Genomic DNA, 21,546 nt, shown 5'->3' on the forward strand with positions numbered 1-21,546 from the left:
GAAACACCAGGATGCGGTTGGCGGCAATATATATAGCCCAGTCGGAATGACAACATTTAACCTGTAACAGTAGTGACGGGTTCCTGCCGCACACCTGGCCTCCGCCTGCCTTCTGCTTCTTCCTAATGCTACGCTCTTCCTCTCTCCCTCCTCCCTCATACATCCACACTAGTAGGGCTATGTGAAACACACACACACACACACACACACACACACACACACACGCATAGACAACCAGTGATGGTAATCTCCTCCATCGTGGATGATTAATCATCAAGCAAAGAGAGAAGCCAAAAGGGCTCGGCTTTGGTTTGGGTCGGAATGCCTTGAGCTGAATTGACAACAAGTTGGAAAAAGTGAAGATAAAATAAACAAAACAAAAGAATCTCGCTGGCCTATAAAGAAAATGAAGAAAAGAAAAAAAAAAAAAAAAATGCCCGTCTGTGTCACCATCGGCCGTCTCACACACAAATACAAACGTAATTTTTCTACTCGTTACGCGCGCACGCATCAATGTTTGCATATTGACGAACGATCACCAAACACGAAGCGCTTCGCAATCGATAGCGAACGAACGACGAAGAAAAGAAGCCTACAGAGAACCGCCGCTTTCATTAATTGGATCAAATTCATCGGCCGACTAATGACTTTTTCCTTTTTCTTTTTTTTTTATTCACCCTTCAAACTTTCCCATTTCTCATTCGCTCGTCTTCTCAGATTTTTGTTTTAAAAAAGGAAGTAGAATTTTCTATAGGCCAACTTTTTTCGGGAGGGGGGGGGGGAGTTCAAATCACCGTCGCTCCGCGTTTTCAAAAAAAAAAAAAAAAAAAAATCAAAATAAAATACAATCGATGCTCATATTCACCGAATACATACAATATATTAAGAAGCCCGCCCTGATTAATGATCCAAAGCCATTGCCGGTACTCGGCGCCAAACCAATGACGCACGTTGATCATCGTTTTTTTTCTTCTTCTTTGAATCATAAAAATAATCGAATCGCGATCCGCAGCACAAGATCCACATACCCACAAAAAATCCCACCAAAAAAACAAAACAAAACAAAACAAAACAAAACAAAAAAAAAAAATTTAAATAAAGGGGTTTCCTACCTTTGCGAGGAATCAGAGATTTGAGGAGGAGGATGGCGGCCTCGTCGCAGGCCCACGCGTGCATCTTGCGGTAAGAGTCGCGGCCTTTCTCCGTCAACTTGTCCCACGGTTTCGGCTTGGACAGGAGCTCAGAGACGGTGCCCTGAGATAAGCCCAGCACGAACTTGGCAAAGAGACGCTGGCCAATGTTGTGCATCGAGAGGAGCTCGCGGACGCCGCGCGATATGGCCAAAGTGTCCAGCGCTTGGCTGGCGTAGCGCTCCATGGTGGCGCGCAGCATTTCCTGGAGCCGGGCCTCGAGCGGGTTGCTCTTGGCCAGCAGCGAAGTCAATCCTTCCGGTAGGGACATAAGCGAGGCCAAAGCGGCGGCTGACGGCTCGCCGCCTTCGCTGCCGTTGCCCATTCCGCCGTTGCCGCTGCCCGGGCCGCCGAATCCCGGGTAGACGCCTCCGCGGGTGATGAACTCTTGCTGGAGCCGGGCAAGATGCGAATCTTCCCAGCTAGGCCAGCCCGGTAGTGTGGTAATACCGCAAGAATTGGGCGTCGACGCGTTGACTTGCTGCCCCTGCTGGCCGCTCGGCGTAGAAGGGCATCGGGGTGCCGTCGTTGGCGTAGTCGACGGCCCGTCGGCCGTCGTCGTTCTCGTCGGCGTCCGCTGGCCGAACAAGGTGCTGTTGTTTTCTTCCGCGCCGTTGTCGCTGCCCGGACTGGAGGCTCTGGCGCGATCGGGCGACGTCAAGCGTCGCTCTTGTTGTTGCTGTTGCTGTTGTTGTTGTTGTTGTTGTTGATGTTGTTGCAGCTGTTGCTGCTGGTGGTGGCTGAGCATGGAAGCTTCGAGTGATCTCCGCCAGTGGAGCAGCATGTCCTCGTTGAAGAAATGTCCGAGCGACCCGAGGCCCAAAACCGGATGGAAGACGGGCGGCAGGTGTCGCGGACCGACCAGAGATGAGGCGCCGACGAAAGGCGAAAATGGCGGTGGCGGTCCGACGTGAGCGCCGACCGATGCCGACGCGGCCGCGGCGGCTGCTGCCGCCGCCGCCGCCATCGGGCTGTTCAAACCGAGTCTCGTCGACGATGGCATGTCGTTGTCCTCGTCGTCGTCGTCGTCGTCCTCGATGTTGTTGTTGTTGTTGTTGTTGTTCGCGGAACGATCGCCTTGCTGGCAATCTGTCGCTTTGCTCTTGTTGTTGTTGTCGTTGGCCGTGCCGGCGTCGATGGCGCCGCTGGAAGACAATGCGGCCGGACCGGGCGATGCCGACGAGGAAGACGACGGTGGAGGTGATGGAGGTGAAGTTTCTTCCAGCGGAAGTGTCACTGTTTTCTCTTCTTCTCCTATTGTTGTTGTTGTTGTTGTTGTTGTTGTTGTTGTTCAGACGATTTGCGGGAATGATGCAGACGAACAGAGAGAGAGAGAGAGAGAGAGAGACAGAGAGAGAGAGTGGATGAGCAACCAGTGTCGCCAGATTTACGAGCAAATACTCAACCGATTATGGGGATTTTTTTTTTCTTTTTCTTTTTTTAAGTCGAGAGGGAGAGGAGATTTGATTGTAGGAGGTATAACACGCCGAAAAAAAAAAAAAGTAGGAGAATTTCGTATTCCGCGATGGGAAAAATCAGATGAGCGCGCACGCAAAAAACATCAACGGGAGGCGCGTCAACATCCGTTCGGCAATTCGCAAAAGAGCGACAAAAGAAGTACATAAAGAAAAAAAGAAAAAAGGTTTCGAAGCGAGCTCCTTTTTTGGCCAGAAAAAGGTTCGCACATTTACCTTCAGCTTTAAAACAAATGCACAACAAGATGATTATCAACGAAAAAAAAATTGTGATTTTTGTTTTCGAGAGGAGGGAAGGTGATGGATGGTATAGTGCGGATATCGGTGCAAATTTTGAACGGGGGCGAACGTAAGAAATGAAATGGGGTGCTTACCTTGCAGCTCACTGTTGGCCACTTTGAGGGCCGTGTTCTCCGACTGTAGGGCTTTATTGCGTTCCAGCAGCAAAACCTCCAACGGTTTGTTGCCGCCAGCCAATGCGGAAGTGGATACTAAAACAAAACAAAAAAAAAAAAAAAAAAAAAAAAGAAAAAAAAAGGAATCAGAACCAACATGTCAACCTCATCATTTACAACAACAAAAAAAGAAAGAAAGAAGGGTCTGGATTTCGGGCGACCATCGTTCAGAGTGACAGAGGTCAATCGACCATGTAATTAAACGAGATTCTATCAGAAAGACAGGGAAAAAAAAAAACAACAACAAAAAGCATCGCCCTTTTAAAAAGCCAAAATGGACGAGCAAATCCATGAGCTCCTGGTTTATAAATACACGCAAACCAAGATGTTGTACAACTGACGCAAGAAAAAAAAAAAAGAATAAATGGAGAAGGCCAAAAGATCGAAAGGCAATTGGAGGCTAGTGATGTACGATCGCGAGCTTACACTATTTTTTTTTTTGCCCCATCAAAGCAATTGTATAATATCTTTTCTTTTCTTTTCTTTTTCTTTTTTTTTTTTATTTCTGACGAAATGCATCCAGAAACCCGTACGCGGATCAATCGGATCTCTTCAAGAGCTGCATAACACAGAGACGGAAGAAAACAGCCGCACAACCGGAGCTCACAAACCTCCCCCCCCTCCCCCCGCTCCCCAGTCTGGCCACATTCATATTGAACATATAGGCAATGGAGGCAGAGAGCTATTTGCATGATCCGCTTACATATCACATATATATATATATTAGACCCCCCCCCTTCCCCTCTCTTTCGTCTTCTCTTTCCCATTTCTTTTTTCTTCTTCCCAAAGAGTAAAGCAGCTATACAACGACTGATGGCTCTCTCCAGCCGCAATGCCGGCCTAATAGAGAGGAAGACGTAAATATTTCAAGCACACATTATTTATTTTTTTTTTCTCTTCTTCTTCTTCTTTTCTCTCTTCCCTTCTGTTTAAATCCCCCCCCCCTTCTACTACTACCCACAAATACAATGAGGAATATTCCACTGTCGTTGCCATCGTGGGGGTCTTGAAGGAGGGCGACATATTTACGGCTTCAAAAATCGATACGTATCGGAAGAAAATAGATGTGCGTTTTCGACAGACAAATTTTTTTGTCTTATTTTGTCTTATTTTTTTTTTTTTTTTACGTCCTTTGTTCTTACGTTTTCTGTGTGTTCTGTCGACATCCTTGACGACTAAATACAATAGCAAGATCCGGTGTATAGCGGGGAGGGATCAGATCGATTGCGTGTGTCAAGAGGCTATTGATACGTTTCGAATCAAAAGGAATTGAAAGAATGGAAGAGGGAAGGATGATGCAAAAAGAAGAACGAGAAACGAATCACACGGCCAAACGCGATTGAGTGTATGGGGTTACCTGAGTTCGCGACGGATTTCCTGGTAATCTTTTTGCGCTTCGAGCTGAGCTTCCAATCGCTGGATGTGTCGGCCGCGCACCTGTAACTCTTCCTCAAAATGTGACAGCTGGCGGGCGGAAGATTCGCGCAACTGGTTCAGAGTCGACTGCAACTTTTGTACGTCCTCGATCAACGTTTGGACCTGTTTTTTTTTTTTTTTTTTTTTTAATTTAAAACAAATAAAACACGCAATTAAAAACGATTCTTTTCATTGAAAAAAAAAATAAAAAATCGACACTTGGACGATCTAACGTTTTAAAGTTCTACATGATACGACGACGCTGTTACAACTATCAACCTCCTCTCTATCGCACAGTCGATGACGTTCTCTGCCATACGTTTCGAAAGCGACGACACGTTGATGGGTTCCGAACACAAACCGGATGAAATGGTATAATAAAAAGAACAAGACCCGAAAAAAAAAAAAGAAAAAAAAACGAAAAGAAAATTGTGCCGTAGGTTTCGGTGTAAGAAAGGGCAGGGGCAGCAGCCATCAAGTGATTAAAAAACAATGGAAACATTGAACGTGATCGTTTTTCTTTTTCTTTTTCTTTTTTTTTTTTTTTGGTCATGTTGACGGTTGTAACTTACAAGAGGGTCGCCCTTTTTTTTTCGATTGGTAGGTGGGGGGATTGTTGCGGTGGTGGGGGGGAGGTCAGCAGATACGTGGTGTGTAAGCGACGTGTCGGGCGGGAGTCACGCCGAGGTTAAAAACAGTCGTTCCTTTCTCGCTTTCCACACACACAACCATTGAGGGGGCTGTGTGTGTGTGTGTGTGTGATCATTTGTAAGAAAGAAAAAGAGAAAAAGAAATTCGACCACAAGCTCCCCCCCCCCCCACCCACCCTACTTTTTTTCCGACTTGTTTTCTGTTTTCAAAACGTCAAAAAAAAAAAAGGGTTTGGTTCTATCGTCAAACACATTTTTCTTTTTTTTTTTGCATATCAAATCATCGTCTTTGAATTTAAAAAAAAAATGGAAGAGAAAGGATTGACAGCGGGGGCAATTGAGGTAACGCGTTCGGTCGTGAAACAACGTTCAAAAGTTCAACACACACACGAAACAAAAAACAAGACAAAAAACTCAGGTTTCCTTCATATCCCCGAGAGGAAATTCGAAATCACTGCACATTTCTTAAATTAAACTACCATTAACGTACAATTTGGAGAGCTATTAAAAACAACTGAAGAGTAGACTTCAGTAATTATGGATAACAAAAAAGAAAAAAAAAATATTTCATTGTAATTGATTCTCGAGTGGAGCAAAAAAAAAAAAAAAAAAAATGGGTCGTGAATTGAATTTGATATATACGGGCGTCCAAGCTTTCAATATATTCAAAAGTTGTCATTAACGTTAATTGAATTTAGAAATGAAATAATTTCCCCCCCTTCTCTCCATTTGTTACGCCACCATCATAAAAAAAAAAACAACAACGAATGGACATTTGCGGGATATAGACCCTCTAATAGAGCCCCCAAGTTCTAATCAAAAGAATGAGATGGAATCCGGCCTCGCGCACATCGCCTGGATGCATTGTCCAGCGCGGCGCGAGCGATGGGGGGTGTAGATAGAAGCTGCGAAAAGATGAGGATCGTGCGGGAGATGTCCCGAAAGAGGAAAAAAAAAAAAAACCACCGCGTGACGGGGGTATAAGAGAAGCCAAGAACAAGAGCAAACAAAAGGAGAGAGAGAGAGAGAGAGAGAGAGGGGGGGCGGAGTAAAGCTATTCATCGATGCTATGCGGCTGCGGTGCTATATCCCCCCCCCACACACACACACTTGTGTATAAATATAAAGAGACGTTTAAAAAAGAAGGCAAAATGGAACGAGCATTGAGAAGTTCTTTTTTTTCTGTTTTTTTTTTTTCTGTTTTTTTTTTTTTTTTTTTTTTTTGCTGCACCAAACGGAAAACTCCAATAAAAGGAGGCGGCTTGCTGGTGGTGGTCGGCAGGGAGGAGGAAGAACAACCGAAATAGACCGGCTACCGCAGCTTTACTTCTTGTTTTGTTTCGTTTTGTTTTGTTGTTTTGTTTGTTTTGTTTTTTTGGTCGGGAATCGACCGACGAAACAACACAAAACAAAACAAGAAAGAGATCACGAAGAACAAAACTAACCCACAGAGGCGAGTCTTTTTCTTCAAAGTTATAGTCTCCCATCCAAAAGAGTTTTCCTGCTATCGGCTACTTTTAGCTCTTCCGAACCGATTGTTATACAACAGCGAAAGAGAGAGAGAGAGAGAGAGAGAGAGAGAGAGAGAGAGAGAGAGAGAGAGTAAAAAGATAGATCGCTATGTGTATATAAATACATCCAAAGTCAATATAGTTGTTGGTTAAATATATTTATACACTCTTGTTTCTTTCTCTCCGCCTCGACGTCTTTCATTGCGACTAGCCGTGTTTTGGCCATTTTCACAGGACGATTCCGACCCGTCTCCAAATCGCCGGCCCCATTAAAACTCTGCGCCAAAGAAAATAAAAGAAGAGACACCCACCGAATCGTGGCTGCTTCGGATTACGGTGGCCGGATGCATTCCGGCCGCTAAAGTGTCACTTACTTGGGAAAGAGGGAAGAAAAAAAAAAAATGGGAGAAACGTTCCAGATTTGTTCAACTTCAAAAAGCTTAAATTACTTTAAAAAAAATATATATATATCGTTATTCCCACAATCACCTGATTTTAAAGAGACTTTGAACACGACATTAAAAGGACTAAGCTTCGAAAAATATGTGTGGATGCAAAGATCTCTCTATCACTGGGCCCCCGTCTCAGGTATAGCGGCTTAAACGTACTAACTACGCTGACTTAACATCTTTTTCTCTTTTTTTTTTCTTTTCTTTTTGTTGGTGGAAAATCAATTATGTGATTTACAACCGTACAAGTCCAAGTCGTTTTCCAGGGAAAACGAACAAGAGGCAACAAGAAAAAAAAAAAAAAAAAAAAAAGAAAAAAACCTTGGCTCGATCTATAATGATTATTACAACGGCCAGTAGTTATATTCCTTTTCTCTTTTTCCTAACATTTGTGTGTGTGTTCCGAAGGTTGTGTATAGTATTGTATGCATGTGTGTGTATATCGGGAACGTGACTGCCGGTCGGTCACAGTGAATTTCCTCTTTCGTTGCAGTTGCGCGCGCGGCAGTCGCCAAAAAAGACCTTCTCTCTTACACACCAGAGCCTTTATTTTATTTTATTTTTATTTTTATTTTTATTTTTATTTTTTTTCCCCAGTGTTCTTTTTTTTTTTTCTTGCCTTTTTGAAATTTATATGTGAGCAAAGTTACGAGCTATAACTTGTGTACAACAAGCGCGAGAGAAGGAGGAATTACGCGGAGGAATGAGCGCTGCTTCTTTTTCTCCGAAAAGCAAAAGCAAAGTCGAAATCAAATCAAATAAATAAAAAAAAAACAAAAAAAAAAAAAAAACTGGCAAATGAAATAAGAAAGAAAAAGAAAAGAAAAAAAAAAAGAAAAAAGGAAAAATAGAAATGTGGGCACCAAAAAGTGTAGATTTCTGCTCGATCGAAAAGCGGCGGGAATAAGACTCGACATGGTTTTCGAAGCATTCCGTTGATTTGAAAAACACCGCCATTTCGGCTTGTTGTTTTTCTTTTTGCTTTCTTTCTGAGGCTTGCGGCAAACGCAGGAAGACAAAAAAGGAGGAGGTCTTGCCGCAAAAGTAAACAAATGAAACAAGAAGCACAACAAAATAACGAAGAAAAAAAAAAACAAAAAAAAAAAAGCCGATCGAAAAAACAATGGAAACAGAAAATTGAAACAAACACGAAAGCTTGAAATGTTGCAGTCCACCCTTTTCTGTCGGGTACGCATCACCTGATTTATCGGCACAACCATTCAAGCCGATGAAAAATACAAGAAGAAAAACCTATATTTAAATTCCCCCCTTCCCTTCCCTTCCCTTCCCTTTCTTTTTTCTTTTTCTTTAAAGGACTTCTGTGTGTTTTACATAACTCGTATATTATCACGCGCTCCCTTTCGGGACTGCTGGAAAAAAAAAAAAAAAAAAAGAAGAAGGGGAAGGCAAAAAAGAAACAAAAATCTAAAAGAGCCTACAAGCAAAGCTACTAACCTTCCACCTCCCACCTCCCACCCGAAAACCCATTGGGTCTTCTTCGGTTTCAATCTTATTTCTTTTTCTTTCTCTCTTTAAAAATAAAAATAAAATACTGGCAATATCTTTTTAAAGACTGACGCATGACTTTGTCCACATACACACATGCATCAAAATATAAATAAATATTACAACGGCGATGATATTCCATTTCAGATTCAAATCCAAAAGAAAAAAAAAAAGAAATAGAAATATGTTTTCTCGTTATTTTTCGTTTGCCATCGAAAGCAAACATCGAAAGGTCGGCAACATATGCAACGACACGATCCACATATGCGCCGAAAAAAACAAAAAATGTTCAACATCGGCATCGAAAAAAAAAAAAAAAAGAAACGGGTTAAATTCCCTAACGTTGCTGGCAACAGAGAAAAAAAGGGTGTGGAGTCACCTCTAAAAAAAAAAAAAAAAAAAGGGTGGGGCTGCATAGTGGGTAATATTACGTTTGAGCTGGACTCGAATATTTGTCGCCCCTTCCTAGCAAGAGTGAAGGGATGAACAACAAACAAAAATAAAAAAAAAATAAAAAACGCGAGTTTTTGATAGGGAACAGAAATTTGATGAAAATGACACATACACCAGAGTCATCCGTCATCATCATCATCACGGCCGGCCCAAAAGAGGAGAGGGCCGTCGACAAAAAAAAAAAAAAAAAAAATTGCCCGTCAATATGGCAGAAGATAGAGAGGATGACACTCCTTTTCCGTTTCGACGCCTATAACTCACACATACTAGTAAAAAAAAAAAAAAAAAAAAAGAGAGAGACGGGCAGGGAGACCTTCTCTAAGGAATGAACAACAACCGTTGGGCCCTATCATCCCCCCCCTCCCGCACATGCAGTTCCAGCCCACTGATGGGACAGTTTCCTGCTCTACACCCAATTCTATTTTGTCCGTCTCTCTCTCTTTTTTTTTCCGTACCCGAATGATCATCACGGATGAGGGCGCCGCATAGACGAATTAAGTGACAAGAATATTTTCGTCCGTCAGCTGATCTTTAAAAATTCGTGTTGTTTCATCGGTTCGGTTAAGTATATTTGGTTTCATTTTTTGCTTTACCCGGTAATGTCTACGTGTTCGCTGGTCCGTCTGTCGAAAATGACTAACAAACTCCCGACCCGAAAAAAACGGGGAAAGAAAAAAGGAGAGAGGAGAAACAACGCCCAATACAACAAATTCGACAACGATCGTTAACTTGAGAAAATAAAATAAATGGGACAGATGGTCCGTCGTCGGTTCAAGTTTGTAACGAGTTTCAACTTTTAACGCCAAGGCGTCAAATTCATTCGTCCACCGTCAGGAAACATGAAAGAAAAAAAAAAAAAAGTTGTTTGCCGTCGGTGCTGGCTCACGCTCGTTTCGAGTGCGATAATGAAAAAAATCAACAGTCACAGATAGGAAAAGTGAGAGTTGACAATTAGACGACGATGAGCGATATTTGCTGGTCAGGTGCCATATTTTCCCCCGTACGGATAAAAATAAAATAAAAAAAAAGAACAAGAAGAATGTAACGGACGTAAGGCAAAGTTAACGACTGCGTGACATAAAACAAATCAAACATTACGTACCCTCCCCCCCAAAAAAAACTCCCCGATCCCCTCGTTTCTTTTGTACGCACATCTTATGCCTTTCAACGTGAACCCTATGACTGTTAGTCGTCGGGATTCGTATTGCATCGGGAAATGATTTTCTTTTTGTTTCAATTATGCAAATTTCTTTTAAATTGACGGGAACCATAATTATAAAAAAAAAAAAAAAAAAAAGGAAAAGAAAAATGAAAGAAATTCATAGAAAGCTCCGATTGTCGTCGGCTACTTTGTTTTCTTTCTGCACAACCCGCAATCGAAAAATTGGCTGCGACACGATACGTATCGAGTCGACCATCTATTCCGGCTACTACTAGATAGATGGATAGTAAAAATAGATGGATACGATAGACACACACACACACACATACACACAGTGTCTACGATGGATGGGAGGGTTTCGAAATGAGGGACGTGCAATGCCGTGCGCCCGACGGACTCCACGCCATCCCAACACACACACATTTTTTTGTTTTCTTTTTCTTTTCTCTTTTTAGTTATGCCATTGCTTGATGGATATGAAAACAAAATATGTGCAGTAATATGTACATAGATATAAAAAAAAAAGAAAAAGAAAAAAAAGAACGGGGCGAATATTGGATCGACACCAGTGAGCGAGAAAAGGGAGGCCTGTCTGGGTGTTTACCGGAGACCACACCCAAAAAAAAAACAAAAAAAAAAAAAGGATATGTATGATCTACGTGTGGCGCACGTAAGAGAATTAAGAACGCCAATATACACACCCTCCAGCCAATTGGATATCACAAGCTCGACCCCCCCCACTATCGACTCCTTATTTTCCTTCTGCCACGTTTGCCTCTCTTCCTAATATCCACCGTCAAACAAGTCAATAAATCGTGGCCGTCTTCAGTTGCAGCGGGACTTTTTGCAACGTTACATTCATATCCATCAAAATTACGAAAGAAAAAAAAAGAAAGAAAATGCAATAGTTTTTTTGCTCCAAAAAGTTAATCAGCCTTGGGTTCGTCCCCTGTAACCCCGGATGCACCTACCCCACTCCCGAAAAAAAAGACAGGCATTCACAGTTCAAACGATACGGAGAGATCCGTTTGCGACACGAAACAACGTCTGTGAAGTACTGAAAACAGACGTCATAGAGGAAAAACACAAAAAAGAAATAGAGAACTGCACGCGTGTGTGTGTGTCTGTATGTGTGTTATTGATTAGCCCAAATGCAAAGCGCGTCCAAACATATGGTCCGCCTGACTGGTCCACGCGAGACACGGAATTATGCGTACGATGGAAAGAAAGAAAGAGAGAGAGAGAGAGAGAGAGAGAGAGAGAGAGAGAGAGAGAGAGAAGGGGGAGGGGGAAAAACAGCAAACTGAATGGGATGGATGGATCACCCGATATAAGAGACACACACGCACAACAAAAAACGACTAAGAACAACAAAAAAAGGAACACGGCCCACTCCACGCTCTTGACGTCTATGTGTTGTGTGATCATCGACACAAACACACACATGTAGGGTGGGGTTGAAAGAAATATCATTTTTTTGTTTAAGGACAAACGGCGGAAGAAGAGGGTTGGGGGATTCTGAGTTTTACGTAGTAATTCCCTTGATAGATTTAGTTGAATAACCAGAGGAGAGGAGGGCCCTCCCATTTGAAAAAAAATATATATTAAAAAAACGGGAAACGTGAGAGGGAAAAGAGCCTGGCTGATATGCATAGTATGTGTGTGTGTAGAGTTCGGATTGCCATTGCATATTGATTATTGATAGTGGTGGTGGTGGTAGTGGTGGTGGTAGGGTGGTAGTGGTGATAGTAGGGTGGTAGTAGTAGTAGTGGTAGTAGTGGTAGTAGTGGTAGTAGTAGTAGTAGTGGTAGTAGTAGTAGTAGTCGTAGTAGTAGTAGTGGTGGTGTAGTAGGAGTGAAACAGCAGTAGGAAAGAAGCGGCATAGGTATCGGGTCGCTTTGGCATCACATAGGGCAATGAACGAAAAGGGTGCAAAGAGAGCGGGGTGGGGAGAGAGAGAGAGAGAGAGAAAAGAAGGGAAGCATTCGGGACGGCAGCGTGAGGGCCGATGAAGAGCAACGAGCAAAACTCTTATTTCCTCCCCCCTTCCTTATCCCATGGGTCGGCTTCAGCAGTAGAAGAAAAGGAAGAAGGGGGAGGCGAAAATAAAAAAAAAAAGCGGGGAGAGAGGAGAGAGACACTTCGGGATTCCTCGCATACAAAGCGGCTTTAATTAAAGTTACAACACACACACACACACTGCCTAAAATGCACCCGACCCCTTCCATCCACCCACTCAGTTTATACTGCGCCAGAAGACTCAATCTCTGTGCCGGGCCCCTTTTTTGAGCCTTGGCTTTTTCGCTCCTTTGCTATTGTCGCTGCATCGTCTGTTATGTGTGTGTGTGCGTGTCTATATATATCGAGCAGTATCGCTTTAGACGATCGGCAATCCAATTCTCGGCGGGACAAAGTTAGTCCACTGTTAGAGGAGAGGGGGGAAAAAGAACGAAAGATCGCCCACGACCTCTGCACTGCCCGGCTCTAATCGATGCTTTTATTTTATTTGATGATTCTTTTGTTTGTTTGTTTTTTTTTCTCTTTTCATTCAAATAAGAGACTGGAACATTTTGGGGGGAGGAAAAAAAAAAGTGTTTGCTGGAGTTTTAATTCGGATTGGAATGCCTTCAATTTTCAAGTGGGTTGTTAATTTGATGGAACAGAAAAAAAAAACAGATGGAATTTTTGATTGAGTCGATGAACTTGATATCTCCAATTACAGAAAACGATTGCAGTGCATTTCCATTCCATTTTTTGTAATTAGCAAAAAATAAAACGAGACCCCCCCCCTTCTTCTTCCCCGTCCAAGAAATGAGAGTCAGTATATATATATATATAAAAAAAATCGTCTAGTCGAAAACGTTTGCGATAAACATAGAGAGATAGTGTCAGTATTTTTTCGTTTCGTGATTGACCGATTGATTGATTGCGCTTACCTCTTTTTCCTTGGCGGCGAGTTCGAGTAATGAAGGTCTGCCCATCACGTCGAGGGGCGTGTCCATGATGGGTGGAGGTGGAGCTTCATTGGCCTGATCGCTGCTAAGCCGCTGCCGCTTACTGCTCTCTTCAGCTCTCTCAAATTGTTCTTTGAGGACAGACAATTCCTTCTCGGCCAAAACAGCGCGCTGCAAAAAAAAAAAAAAAAAAAAAAAAAAACGAAAAAAAAAAAAAAAAATTAATTAATTAAAGTCGTGACATTAGGAAGAAAAGAAAAGAAAAACGAAACAAAATTGCACACGACATTTCCGATGGATAGACATCAAGATATGTACGATGTAATGGAATTTAAAACGCTCAACTTTCAAAATTCGATTAACCTAAAAAAAAAAAAAAAGCCCCGTGCAATTATATCCCCCCCCCGTCCTCTTCCACGTCAACCCACAAATTTTCTTTCAATTCTTTGCGGTCCACTTCGTTCAAAGAGACCAAAGGCCGCGGGATTCGATTGAACCCGAGCTCTCTGGCGCGCTCAACACGGCCGCAACAAAAATATTGGGGGCTCTAACAATTGTTGCGGTAAACCATCCGGCCCCACCTTCCCGTCACAAGAAGTCAATTGCTACCTATTCTTCTCTTTCTCTCTCCCCCCCCCCCCTACACGCAGACACTCACTCTTCATAGGCCGTTGGCAGGGGTCCTCATTCACGGAAGGGCAACATCACGACACATACACCCTTCATCGGGATCAAATAACATTACACGCAGACCGTTTTTCTCCCGCCACGGAGGTCGATCCGTAGTGAAAGGGTCAGCTCTAAAAAGGTCGTCCTTATTTTTTTTATATTTTTTTTTTTTTTGAAAACGATAATACAGTGAACGAAAATGTGTTGCGGGATTCTCATCGTGAACTGTTCAAATGAGTAAGGTGAAAGGCTCTGTTTTGTGTTCTTTTCTTTTTCTTTTTATCGGACGGGCCACGTTTCAATTAACCGCACCATTAGCGGCGATAGAGGCGGGTTCCGTTCGTCATTTCTTTTCTGTTCTCTTAATGTCGAATTTCACTACGAAACAAATTATCAAGTAGAAGAAGAAGAAACATGAACGCACAAAATTGAGGGCTAAAAAGACACGGCGAGAATGAAAGGGGGAAACGCGTGCGCGGTCGGGAGCGCGCAACATGTGGTGCGTGAATTTCATTGAACAATAGCGGCAACAGCGGCGACCGCAGGAACAAGAGAGATTTTTTTTTTTTTTTTCAAAATTATATATTAAATATATATAATTTCTTTTGTCGAAGCGAACCAATCAAAATCACGTGTGATGCGATCCACAGCAAAAAGGAAAAAATAAAATAAAATCGAAACAACGTGAAACCATTCCCGGAAACATTTAGTGCGGGATATTGCCCATCGCTGTTTATCCAGGAGTTTGGCAGCAAATGAAAGCTGACGCTCCAAAAATGACATCCGATTCTCCCTCTCTCTTTTTTTTATTTCCCCTCTCTCTCTCTCTCTTTTTAATAAACGAATACATTTTTGTTTGTAATTGAAACATCCCTGGTCGTAATCAATCGAAAAACAAAAACAAAAAAAAAAAAAAAAAAAAAACGATACGAGAGTAGGACAAGAAGCGCACGGAACTCTGCAGATATTTACGATGTCGGAAGAAAGCTGCCGTTTGGGGAATAGGATCAAATAGACGGGCAAACACAGATAGATATCAATAAATAAAAAAGAGAGAAAAAAGAAAAGAAAAGAAAGAAAAAAAGGAGCGAAAGAAGGTCAATTGGATGAAAAGATGGCGGTCAGATCAATCGACGCATCGGCTATAGAAAAAGAAAAGGAGACCGATCTAGAGGATAAGAGATGAGGAGGCTCAAGTGTTTCCGCCGCACACAGTCAACGCCGGGGTGCTAGTAAAAAAAAAAAAAAAAAAAAAGAAAAGGGAGGGAGAGAGAGTTGGGAGATCAACAACAGCACAAGAAAAGCGGGCGCTACAGCAACAGTCGATCGGAGATCAATAGAGCGTGTTATCTACGGCCCCGCTCGGGCGCGTTCGATGAGAACGAATGGAGGGGAATGGAGTAAAAAAAAGAAAAAGAAAAAAAGGAGGGAGGCAAAAGAGGCGACTGAATAAGGGATGGGGGGGGGGGTGAATAAAAAAAAAAAAAAAAAAAAGGGCGAGGAGATTGGCTCTATGTGTGTGTGAAGAAAAGAAGAAGAAAGGGAAGAAGTCCCGATAGATCGGAACGCTTGCAACTTCATCGGCGCATCGAAATAAGATAAGCGGCACGACGCGCCCGCATCGCCATAACCATTCAACAGCCGGGACCGCTTCCCTCCTTTACACACACACACGCGGCGCGTATAACATCACTATTCGATTTGAACGGCTATGGCTGATAGATGGATACCAATGGAAATCGAATGCGTGTCGTAGTGGGGGTAGTAGTAGCGATAGTAAAAAAAAAAAAAAAAGAGCAACGAGATCGTATTGCTTTGTTATATAGATCTATATGCTCGTTGTTATTACATTGCTAGTTATTCGATGCCATCAGTTTTTTTTTTTTTGCTTTCTTTTCTCTCTATTTTGCACGAAGAACACACGGCGCATTTTTTTTTTTTTTTTTTTTGAGAATGGAATTGGAATTATCTAGATGTATACAATAACTACCCGCTAGAATGTACTGGTGCAGTCTGGAAAAACGAATAACCAGTTCATTTTTGTTTAGTTTTTTTTTTTTTAAGGAAAACTTTGAACAAAAAAAAAAAAAAAAAAAAAACTATAAAAAATTGAATAGTTTAAATAGAACTGGATTTTATGGGTTGATGGCGTGACCCGCACAGACCAATCATCCAGACCATAGAAATGAAAGGGTGGGGTGGATCTCTCTATCGTTTTTTTTTTTTTTACAAAAAATAAATATTTCTCTTTGCTGCTTATTTTTCAGGGGTGGGATGAAAGCGTCGACATACGTCGACGTCGGTTAGGGATATCAGGGAAGGAAGGGTGCGGTCGCCGGATCGTTCAATCGTTCACGAGCTAATCGGCGCAGCGGATTTCCGCGTCCTCTATACCCCTTTCAAAGCTCCTTCAGAAAATAAAAATCTTTTCTTTCCTTTTCTTTTCTTTCCTTTTTTTTATTTTGTTTTGTTTTTCAATCTCAAAATTCATTTTTCTTTCCAAGGCACTATTAGTCTATCATCATCTTTCATCGCCACCATTTTTTTTCCCCGATCAATTCAAATATATATATTAAAAAAAAAAAAAAAGAACATGACTCTCCCTATTTTGCATACGCCAGATCCTCCTTTGGTCGGAGGGTAGCACAAAAAAAAAAAAAAATAAATAACGGAAATCGAAAAGACCCGTAGTACGTCGCTTGATGATTCATTGATCAAAAGACGTGCTAGTCGATGCAGGAAACAAACTTGATCGGAGAAGAGGGACAAACAGAACGTCAAAGAACCTAACGCCGTGTGTTGCGTACCCAGAAAACGGTAACACACACGCAACGACTACTGCTCACCCGGCCATTATTGCCCTTTAACCCACCAAAGACGGAAGAGCTTTACGACACCTCTCATTGCCTTCAAGTTTCTTGCTGTACGACGATGAAAAAAAAAACAAAAGGGAAGAAAAAAAAAAAAAGGACAAGAAAATAGACGTAAAAAAGAAAAGAAATGCCTGGAAAAACGGTTTGGGATGCGCGATAAGATCAACATGAATAATAAAAAAAAAAAAAAAGGTCAAAAATCCATATCAAGAAATCGAATCGCCTTTTCCTTCTATCGTTCGATACACGCAAACAAAACCCAAGAAAAAAAAAAGACCTCCCACATTCTGCCACCTATGACGTAGCCAAAGGTGTTCACTAGGATGCCCTGTTATCTAGTACGAAACATCTAATTGACATTGGCGGGTTGGGCGTTAAAAACAAGAGTTGCAGAACCTGATGGACAGCTCCCATCTTGGGTAGCGGGCAAAAGACGCATTTCTTTATAAAAAAAAAACAAAAAAAAACAAAGAAAAAAAAAAACAACAAAAATATCACCTCAATTTTGGTGATGCTAAACATTTCCACATCATTGAAGAAAAAACAAACCTCAAAACAAATCGAATTCATAACGACTAGGTCAAACGTAGGCCTCGCATTTCATGACGGAATGAATAACATAAAAAAAAAAAGAAAAAAAAGAAAAGAGTTATAGGTTAACATTCAATGAACGACTGGTGGAGGCACATCCAAATTCGGTGGATTATGGAGGTCGAGCGAAAAAGTAAAAATAATAAAAAAGAAGGTGGGAGTGAACATATTGGAGATTCCGAACACGTCGTGCTTTTGGAGTTCTCGGCGACAGCCGGACCGACCAGTTGTCATCCGCTTTAATTGGACGCGCATCGCACACGAGTACCACGTACCGATGAGACCTACACCCACCCAATCCCTCACTAAGAAAGAAAAAGGTCCACAACCCATCAAACAAGGCAGACAGAGAGAGAGATGACCGCTAGTGCCGAATCTTTGACATACACACAAAAACACACTGGGGCATATATATATATATATATATATATCCCGTCTTTGTCTTTTTCCATTGCTTTCCCATCTCTTCACTTTCAAGAACCCAATCAAGACGGGTAGTAAACCCCAGCGGCCGGGGGGCCCGGTAGCAACGGGCCACGGGGAATTAAGAGCCCGTACGGCAAAGGAGCTACTCATAGCGCATACGGAATATTCGTAACCGACGCGCACACCCGCGTGTGCGTACGTATGTGTGTTTGATGGGTTCCGAGCTCGTTCATCTACCACGCTTCCCCCCCCCCCCTCTCCTTTTTTTATATTTTTATTTTTGCTCCCTTTCCTTTTTTTTTTCTCTTGCTGATATATCAAGGCAAAGCAATCAGATATTGATCGAACGGCAAGAGAGTATAGCGATGAAAAATAAAAACAGGGGAGGGATGGGTGCGTGTTTTGCGCGTCTGCTACGAACCCCGCCTCATCATCATCAACTTCTTCCCATCCCGCTGAACGACGACTCCATCAGCTCTCAATCCACGAAAAACCGAAAATGAAAAAAAAAAAAAAAAAAAAAAGAATGGAAGGAGGGGGGGGGGGATAAAAAACACAACGAAAACATGTCGATAATAACGGGCTAACTGTGCGTACGTGTAACGGTATAATCACTTACACAAACAATAACCCTTTTTTGTTTTGTTTTGTTTTGTTTCTTTCGACTGGGAGGGAATCACGAGAAAAGATTATCCGATAATAAACGCAAGAGGTTGCGCACATTTTTGTTTTAATAGTAAAGACGGTGCCATGTTTGCGCGCGTGTTTCCTTCCCTTCTATTAATGTTTAACTCTTTTCTTTTTCGTTGTGTGTGTGTGTGTGTGTGTGTGTGTGATTGAGGGTTGGTCGAAGCGGGGTCGTCAATTGCACGCGGGAGGAATTGGGTGGGTAAAGGAAAAGGCCAGAAGCGCGTCGTCTGTATTTTAGACGATTGAATCAACACAAGGCGGATATGATGCATCCATTGGCGATAAATAACGCAGCTACTACCACCGTCGCCCGTCTCTCGCAATACAAAAGAAAAGAGGGGGGGGGAGGGGGGGCGGGAGGGGAAAAAAAAACGATTGCCTGGGTGTGGCACGGTGATCAGATGTGTGTTATCGTTGCTATTATAACCCTTCCCCCCCCCCTTTACGGAAAAAGATATTAAACGTATATTTTTTTAAAGGAAATTTGTTTGAAGAGTCTGGGCACGTTTTTATATTTTATTTTTACATTCCTTCCCCTTTTTATTTTATTTTTTTGTTTCATTTATTCATTTTTATTCTGTTTGTATTTCTTTTCTTTTTTAGAATCCAGACGATTCAACGACAACCACCTGTTTTCATCTCTCTCTCTCTCTCTCTCTCTCTCTCTCTCTCTCTATCCATTTTCTTTCCCATTCTTGTCTATCCGGTTCTTTTTTTTTTTTCCCCTTTCCTTCTTGTCCTGTCACGTTACAAGCCATCACACACGTACACACACACCTGGACATAAAGAGACACGTAAAGGAGGGGGAAAAGGTTGGATCAGGACACACATATGGTTCGCGGACAGAACGATTGAAAGTGCGTCTTGTTGGACGACTCTTAATTTTTGCGTATGAATTCATTTGACAATCAAATGAATTTAAATTACGTTTTTTTTTGTTGTAAATTAAATTCCACAGTTTGAGTTACTTAAAAAATCTCTTTTTCTACTCCTTTGCTTTTAGTCGTTAAAAAAAAAAAAAAAAAAAAAAAAAAAATGGGGGGGGGGGACGGAAGGGGAAGTTAAAGGGAGGGAAATTATTGATTGGCTCATGACGCACACCGAGAGAGCTGCTCTATAGCCACCCCAGTGTGTGTGTCTAAGTAGCAGCGCCCTTTCCAATTTGGATCAATATCACTTATAGACACCCCTCCATCTGTGTGTGTGTGTGTGTGTGTGTGTGTGTGTGTGTGTGTGTGTGTGTGTGTCGGATCGGTACCCCCCCCCCTGTTTTTTTTTTCTCCATTCTTATCCTTAGGCTCGCATACAATTTCAACGCCGCATTAAAGCTGCCCTTCCCTATTATTTTTTGTTTCCGTGCGTTAATTTTTTTTTCTTTCAGGAATTCAGAAAACGAAACAAAGTGGGAAAAAAAAAATGAATATTGATTATCGATTTTGGATAGGTGGGGATTTTCAAAGGGCGCAGAATTTCCCAGCGTAAAGTGCCGGAACGATACAGTCAACAGGTGAAAAAAAAAATAAATAAATAAAAAAAATAAAGAAAAACAAAAGATATGTAAAAATGAAAATGATTATTCAAAAAAAAAAAAAAAAAAAATGGAATATCAATAGACGTACGCCCGTGCGTTGTGCAATGTGATTAAACGCACAACAATTTCATTAAAAAGAGAAAAGAAAAATGAACTCAATAGCCTGTTTTTTTTTTTTTTTTTCCTTCTTCTTCTTCTGTTCCACCCGGCCGTCATCATCATCCAACGTGAAATGCAAATGCGCAAGAAAATGTGTGGGTTTGATTGACGAGCAGATGCGGAAACGGAACGATGTCGATACACCCGCCTCCCGTTTCCCTCTGGGCGTATGCGTGATCGACATTGACCTTCCCCATTTCATTTGAAGTTTCGAAAAAAAAAAAAGGAACAAAAACAGCATAATAATTTCTCTACTTTCAGAACCATTATTACGAGTTCAACCGGTTTTTTGTTCTTCCCATTCCTTTATGGGGAAAAAAAATGTCGTCAAAAAACGACATCAAACATTTTTTTTTTCTTTCAAAATATAAAGGAAGGACAACGTGATAAAAAGCGTGAGCGGATGGATTCGTCTTCATATTTAAATTGACCTTGCCTTTCACGTGAAAGAGGTGAGAAACGACTGTTAAAAGAAACGAAATTCAAGAATCCGCTTGGTTTACGTAAATCATAATCATGTGTCGTCGTTGTTTTCGGAATGTTTCGTGCGCCATTGCAAACCCATCAGAGGACAGCCCACTCCCCACTATCTTTTGTTGATTTCCTCTACGCCAAAAAAAAAAAAAAAAAAATGGGAAAAAAAAAGGCGGTCGGGAATTTCAAAACATAAAAAAAAGAAGCAAAAAAACAGAAATAGGAGGAGGAGGTGGGATAAGGACAGCCACCTGTCAGTAGAGAGAAAGTCGAGCAAATGCTGTCGGCCGGTTGGTGGAGACTGGCCGGACGTGGGTTGGGTCTCAAACTAAAACGCATCGCCTTCTTCTTCTTCTTCTTCTTCTTCTTCTTCTTCTTCTTCTTCTTCTCTATCTCTCTCTCTCTCTCTCTCTCTTTGGTCGTTCCTCGTTCCGATAAGGAAATTTTTCATGTCTACTTTTTTTTATTTTTTAAGCTCCTTTTTTTAACTTTTGTTCGAATTATCTTCACATAAATTTTCTTTTCTTTTCCTTTGGTTTAAAAAATAAAATTAACGAGGCAAAGAAATAAAAAAAAAAAAAAATCTTCTACTAATAGACAAAACCGAATTCATTCGACGTACGATATGGAAATGATGCGAAAATTGCAAATGAGCAGAATAAATAAATTTTCAAAAAAGAAAACTGATCAACATTTTTCGTTTGTGTGATGCGTGACTACGAGGGCACGGTCCAATGAACATACAGGAAGGTTAGAGGGGGCTCTCCCGAACGTCCGAAGGGTTTTAACTCCACACGGGGAGGAAAAGGCGGAGCTAAACTTTCGCGTTTTTTTTTTTTTTCTAAAGTCGACGTCCAACGTCTCATTTGCATTGCGACGGTGTCGTCGGGGCAAACCGGATGAGACGATGG

The 21,546-nt window shown here is 41.8% G+C and overlaps 1 protein-coding gene across 1 annotated transcript in view; it reads right to left on the bottom strand.

The window, feature by feature from the left end:
• The window catches only part of LOC130686968 (homeobox protein cut-like), a 154,577-nt gene that overhangs the window by 21,292 nt on the left and 111,739 nt on the right, over positions 1-21,546 (bottom strand). The window contains exons 9-13 of the mRNA XM_057510128.2: positions 13,204-13,392; positions 4,478-4,659; positions 4,078-4,151; positions 3,040-3,156; positions 1,113-2,444 (exon numbers count right to left, since the gene is read on the bottom strand). Of these exons, the coding sequence (XP_057366111.1) occupies positions 1,113-2,444; positions 3,040-3,156; positions 4,078-4,151; positions 4,478-4,659; positions 13,204-13,392 (1,894 nt within the window). The remainder of the gene's footprint in view (positions 1-1,112; positions 2,445-3,039; positions 3,157-4,077; positions 4,152-4,477; positions 4,660-13,203; positions 13,393-21,546) is intronic.

The sequence above is a fragment of the Daphnia carinata genome, chromosome 2 (assembly GCF_022539665.2).
Source record: "Daphnia carinata strain CSIRO-1 chromosome 2, CSIRO_AGI_Dcar_HiC_V3, whole genome shotgun sequence".
NCBI classification, from domain to species: domain Eukaryota; kingdom Metazoa; phylum Arthropoda; class Branchiopoda; order Diplostraca; family Daphniidae; genus Daphnia; species Daphnia carinata.